Source organism: Anas platyrhynchos, chromosome 6 (assembly GCF_047663525.1).
Source record: "Anas platyrhynchos isolate ZD024472 breed Pekin duck chromosome 6, IASCAAS_PekinDuck_T2T, whole genome shotgun sequence".
In the NCBI taxonomy this organism is placed as follows: domain Eukaryota; kingdom Metazoa; phylum Chordata; class Aves; order Anseriformes; family Anatidae; genus Anas; species Anas platyrhynchos.
Window position 1 is genome coordinate 12938692 of NC_092592.1, and position 6327 is coordinate 12945018.

The 6327-nt window shown below is 43.3% G+C and overlaps 1 protein-coding gene across 1 annotated transcript; it reads left to right on the forward strand.

Moving 5' to 3' along the window:
• The first annotated feature begins 247 nt into the window (after positions 1-247).
• Positions 248-3756, forward strand: LOC113843953 (uncharacterized). Its single transcript, XM_027460010.3, has 3 exons — positions 248-797; positions 3085-3147; positions 3578-3756. Exons 1-3 carry the CDS (start codon positions 728-730, stop codon positions 3673-3675), a joined length of 231 nt encoding a protein of 76 aa, XP_027315811.1. The 5' UTR covers positions 248-727; the 3' UTR covers positions 3676-3756.
• The last annotated feature ends 2571 nt before the right edge of the window (positions 3757-6327 follow it).

Genomic DNA, 6327 nt, shown 5'->3' on the forward strand with positions numbered 1-6327 from the left:
GGAAAAACCCGTCTGTAACTGTTCCTTGAGCCAGACCCTGCAAGCGTGCACTGGGCACCAGCCTTCCATTTTCAGCTTCCCCAGACGGGTATTGGAAATGGAGAGTTAAAATGTTATGACACACCATGAAATTATTAGGCTTGTCTAACACAACAAAGATTTCATCACATACTTTTTTAAAAAAGCAATGTTAGCTCTGCGTGTTTCTTTTTTTAACTCGGCGTTTTAAGTCTTGACTGAAGGGGGAAAAAGTCGGCAAGAATCCTCTGAAACTGGATACTTTTCTATGTAAGGCTTTGAAATATCAGAGCTGGTTTAGGCAATTCTTCAGCTGAGGATTTTGGATGTTTTTCTGTCCCCAGCAGCCTCCTGGGAAGGTTTCATAAGGACAGCTGTGGAATGCGCTCTGTTTACCAACTTCTTGCCATGGAAAAACAAAGCTTTTATTCCTGGGCTATGGAAAACTTCTGCTGATTAATCCACACCCCCTCTCTGGGGAGGAAAGCACAACAAACAGCAATGTCTGTTCACCCTTTTATGCATCGTATATTAATCACCTAACAAGGGCTCACAGCTATCCCGTGCTCCAGCCTGCATTTGCCCTCTAACTACTGGGAGGAGTTCTGCTTTGTCTATAAAAAGCTGCACTTTGCTGAACACTGTAACAGAACCAAACTTAGGGACCTGATCACTCATCCTCTGTGGAGAGAGCAGACTGAAAACAGCCATGTTTGGGATTGGGAAGAAGCTCGCTGAGGAAGCAACACAACAAGCTGAAAGTGCTGCACAGGGGGCAGGTAAATGCAAACCACTATTTCCCTCTGCTTGTACCTCTTTTTAGGTGTTCAAGTATGTGCCCTCCTTGCACTCCAGTGGGCTTTCTGTCCTGTAGCATGGAGCAAATGTCTCATGTGTGAACTTGGCTTTATAGATGCTCTCCTCAGGGCTGTGGTTGGTATGTCTCCAAAACCCTGTGGTACTACAGTAAGTGAGGGACCAGTATGAACTACTGATTTCTACATACTTCTGCTCACTTTTAACAAGTGGGTATCTAGATGATGTCCTGAAGAGATGAGAGGATGGTAGAAAGCTGATAGAGGAGGTGAGATGACTTAGGCTTTTTTTTTTTTTTAACTATGAACAGCCATGATAAATACGAGTTTTGAAGTAGTGTAATGGATTAGCTTCCTGAGGCGCTGAGCTCTTTGATCTGTTCCAGCCCAGCTGATGTTGTAGCTACTCATGCCACTAAAAGCTTTGTTGTAATCACTGGGGCTTGGGCACCTGAGGCTTGCTGCTGTGACACACTTCCAGCATTTGCCCAGAATTAAGTAGTGTGCCACTGAGGTGAGCCACTGCTGGTGAAGCCAAGCAGGCACTGTAGTGATGCAATTCCTGAGGTGTTAGTGCTTCATATAAAGTGAATGGTTGAGATTACCTAACATCATGGAAAGTGAGTCTTGAAACTGGATACTGTGACCTCAAATGCAGTCGAAATAGGAAATAATATTAAAAAAGAATCTCTTAATGAGCAGATCGCCAGGCAGTGCTCAGTGAGGCAAGTGTTAAACCTGCTACTAATTTACCATCTATTCCTGGGTCAGCTTGCTAGGAGATGAGAGCCCTAACCTCACACCCACTACCCCCTTTTCCTAAGAATTTGAGTTGATTCTTAAACCAACTATGTTTATGCTGAACCACGAAATAAAAACACCAGGAATTGAGCAGAGGGTAACCACCACTTTTTGTTTTTGAATGAAGATTCCCTCTTGCTTTTTTGCTTTTACTATACAGTGGCCCTAGGTATGTGTGTGTGTGTTTTTTTTTGTTTTTTTTTTTGTGGAGGGCTTTTAATATTAATGCTCTGTTCCTTAATATTAGAAGAACATTACTGTTTTTTTGTTTTTTTTTTTTGTTTGTTTGTTTGTTTTTTTTTTCTGCTAGAAGACTAACACGGAAGTTTTAAACGTGGCATTTGTCCATTTTAGCATGTCACTTTCCCCTTTTGCCCAAAGTGCTTGATGCTGAACCAGCTCTTTGGATACCAGCAGACACCTTGGCCTGAACCCCACGCGCATCTTTCCAGCGTGCCCCATGTTGCAGTCCAGCTTCTCTTCCAGATGGAGCTGGAGCAACAACAGGAGCTTCCAGGCACTGGCCTGACTCTGGCCACTTCCATGCGCTGCCGCATGCCTTGCTGAGAGGCAGTAAATAAACAGCACGTGGTGCTCAACTTGTGCTGTGTCGCTGCCAGTGCTGCACCCAGTCTTGGAAGTATTATCAGTGGAGGTATCCTCCGAATCCCCATTAAATGAAAACAAAAGGGGGAAGGAGGTTGTTGTGCCATTTCTTTCAAAGCACAACAAGACTGTCCAACTGGTGGTTCTGCAGCTATTAATTAAATTATCTTTGAAATATTTGAGTGGTGCCTGCGTGTACCCTGAGGGCTTAGTCCCCTGAGCCATTGCTAAGTTTAGAGTGGAACAACTGCTCTTTGCAAGCATCTAAAATTGGCACCTGCTCCAGAGCTCCTACAGGGAGCCATGAACTTGGATGTGACCTGGGATTGGTACAGAAAGCATTTTCCTTAGCCTTGATCAGCCTGCATCATCCACCAGTTAGTAAGCTGCATCAAAAGATGATGCATGGTGATAATTAGCATAACTTTTAAGCAGTAAAAGCTCATAGAAACTGAGGTTGAAATAGGCTGCTGGTTTATGAGACAGTGTTAATGCAACAGGTACTGCTGGAAAGCCATTCAGTCCAAGCCTGGAGGAGTTCTTAGGGGGGTGGGGGGTGTCTAAAGCTTCGTTGCTGTCCTCTCACCCAAGCAATAGCCCCTCACAGCGTGCTTGCATGCTCTTCTCTTTCTGGCTCACTCAGCCTGTCCTGCAGTGGCTGCTGGGCAGAGCAGATCAATGCCTTTAGAAGGCAGCATTTGGAGCCAACGTCAATAAAACATACAGGCTGAACTGAAGGCTGTTTACACCCCCCCTTTTTTTAGGCAACCCTTCAAAGTTGTCATTACTGAATTTTGGAGAAAGATAGACTGCTTAATTTATGCTTATGTTTTCTTAATTCCAGTTAACACAGTGGGTCAGACTGTGCAGCAAGCAGTGGATCAGGCTAAGGATGCTGGTCAGAAAGGTACAATACTGTTTCTACTTCTTTAAATGCCATTCCAGTGAAATCCCAGATAGATCCCTCACCCCTGCCCCAGCACCCCTCATCTTGTGAGAGGCTCCTGGATGCGTTGGTGCCCTCAATAACTGCAGCAGCAGGGAGGAGCCCTGCTTTCCCAGTACTCTCCACCCAGACTACAGCACTTCAGTGCTGATGTGGGGGCTCTGGGGATGCAGCTGTCTCCTAGTAGGGCTGTGTTGTGGTCCCAGGGCTGACCAGCCAAAAGCAACAAGGCCACATCAGCCACTTTGCCTGCCTGGGCAGAACTGTACCACAACCAGACTCCTTCAGTGCCTCCTATTATCCCATCCAGACCTCTCCCACCCACACCTGGTGAGAAAGAGCAACTATTGCAGGAATTCTACAGTTTATCTTTGTTTTTCTGTTTTAAAAGCTCTTGATGAAGTCTACAAAGTTGCTGAAACTGGAGAAAAAGCTGTAAAAAACGTAGCAAATCAAGCAACTTCCTGGGGCAAAAGCTTTGGACAATGAGGATAATAATGTAACACCACTGAACTTTTTGTAAAATTTCTACTGCATGTACTCTTAAATAAATAAAATCCCTATAATCTACATGGTTTGTGTGCATTCTTTGGGATTACTTTGATTACACACATTGAATCATAGTCATTGATGTAGAAAGACTGGATTACTGCACAGAGCAGACTGCTGAAGTGGTACTATGTTGTTAATCCAGCCAAGCACCATATCTTTGTGTGAGCTACGGGATAGTTGTGAGTGGACACAACACAAGCCAAGGACTTGCAATTTGGGGTCCTCTCCTGTTTAGTCACTGAGCTAAAGTTAGGGCCCCATCAGAGCAAGTCTCAGAAGCTGAGCACATGAACACCCATTTCAAGAAAAGGTATGTACCTATTCTGTGACTGCTCTCACTTGTGATCTTATCTGTAAAATGGTGATTAGGAATTGTGCAAATAAAGGCTGAAGCATGTTTAAGGTGTACAGAACAACCATAAAACAGTGCCACGACACTGGAACCAATGCTAACAGCAAAAACTGCTGGCCAAGCACTTAACTCACTGCTGAACTGCTTAATGCTGCCTGGGCTGGATTGTCAGTGCAACTTCAACAGCTCTCCACAGCAAAGTGTTGATCTGTAATGCAGTGCACAGTACATCAAAGGAGGCATCATTTGCATGGTTCCCATCAAATGCAGACAGACAGTAATGAAACATGAGCCAGAAGAACCAAGAACAAGTGGGCTGAAACAAAGTTGCCACCCTGCATGTGTATGAACTTCAAGAGCAATGAGAGAAGAACTGATCTGCTACTTCGATGAGGAAATGGATACTACAAACTTGCTACTTTTTAACAGTATAATTTAGAAATAATTTAGCATCACAGTGAGAATTATCATCGTTACAGCACTTTCTCCTGATGGTAACAGGAGCCTTCAGTGAAAACTGATGTAGTACTCATTTCTCTGCTGGGATGAGAAACGATTGGCATACAAAATAGCCAGTAAAACGGATTTTTTCATATTTTGTAGCTTGCAGGATGCAGGTAACTGAAAACTGTAGTTGTCTTTATTGGGATTCAGCTACAACTACCCCCGTAGTACTTGCTCTAGCTAGTAGGCATGGTTCAAAACCATTTCAAATCTGCTCAAATCAGACTTGAAGCATTGACTGGCTCCCTACCAAGCATCCTGGCAAATTTATTGGTGAAGCGTGTAGTGGCGTGTCAGTGAATGCAAGCAGTGACAGTGATGCTAGCTGGAGGCAAAATGTGTGTGGCAAGTGCAAGGAGGGGAGTTCTTCATAAAGTTTGATCTCAGACTGAATTCCTGTTATAGTTATTGCAATAAAACCTTATGGTTATATTTATAATCTATGTCCTAGGGCATGACTGCTTTTTTCAGCTGTGGCTACAAAAAGGCTAGGGTTGCTCACAGCAAATATGTGAAGTTTTACTACTTCTTTTGTGTGTTGCTGTTGCCTGGTTGAGAGAGAGGGAGGTGCTAAAAATGTGATAAGGAACATTTTTTTTTTTTTTTTTTCCTTAACTATGTAATGACAATGGAACTGAGCTCCATGTTGCACTTACACTCAGTACTAGTGCACCTTTTAATGTAGGACATCAGTGCAGGGCATCAATCACCAGAAGTCTGGATTCACCAATACAACTTGGTTCTTGCATTTAGCTACAGGCAAAGGGCAAATCTTCAGATCTGCTGTAATCTGAAGTCAAACCCCAAAGGTCAGTCTTATCAAGAATCCAGTCTCTGTCAGAAAGTACCCCAAGTTCTCCTTATGCTGAAAGTTGTGCCTCACAGGTCTCCACAGTGACACCGTTAACAAAAGGTCAGTGCAGCCAAATGGGCTGAGGGAGAAATTCAGTCAGTTGTAAAGGCTTCTCTCTGGTAAAGGCTCATCTCTAGGTTTGGTGAAATCATGGCTGGTGGTAGGTCTGATTTCTTTGAGGATACCTTACAGAAGCTCCTGGGAAATCACATACAAATGGGTGGGTATTATAAGACTGTAAGATGCTAATGAACTGGGGGATTTAAAGCTAGGCACTGCACAGCTATTACCTTTTTTTCTCTTCAGCCAGGACAGGAGGTAGAAAATTCCCCAGTTAGCTACCTGTGCTGGCCTCCTATGTGCTCCAGTACTGAAAGGGTCCCACTCTTCCTGTTTGCACAGCCAGATAGAAGTAGTGAGATAATAGTTTACTAGAGAGAAGGATGGGGGGGAGAAAACAGACAATTAGCCAAGTTTCTTTACTGCTACTGCACTCTGCTTTCACTAACCATGTCATCAGATAGTGTATATCAGCTTTTAAGATTAATTTTCAATAATACAATTTGTGAATTTTTGTTCTACGAGTTTTAACCGAAGTAGACTGCAAGTTGCCAGAGACATGCAGTCTTAGTTTTGTGTAATTATCTAGCATCTGCACCTGAAAATATGATCCAAGATACAGATCTTGTGTTTAGAGATCTATGCCTTGATCACAGTACTTACGTCGTGCTCACAGCTTTCTTTTTTTTAATAAATGTCAAGGTATTTATGCTGCATTTAGGTGATTGAAAGCACTTTTATAACCCTAGCTATTAGTATTTGTGATGGAGCAAGCTATTGGATAAATGTATCCTATAGCTCCAAGATAACTACGAGAGTA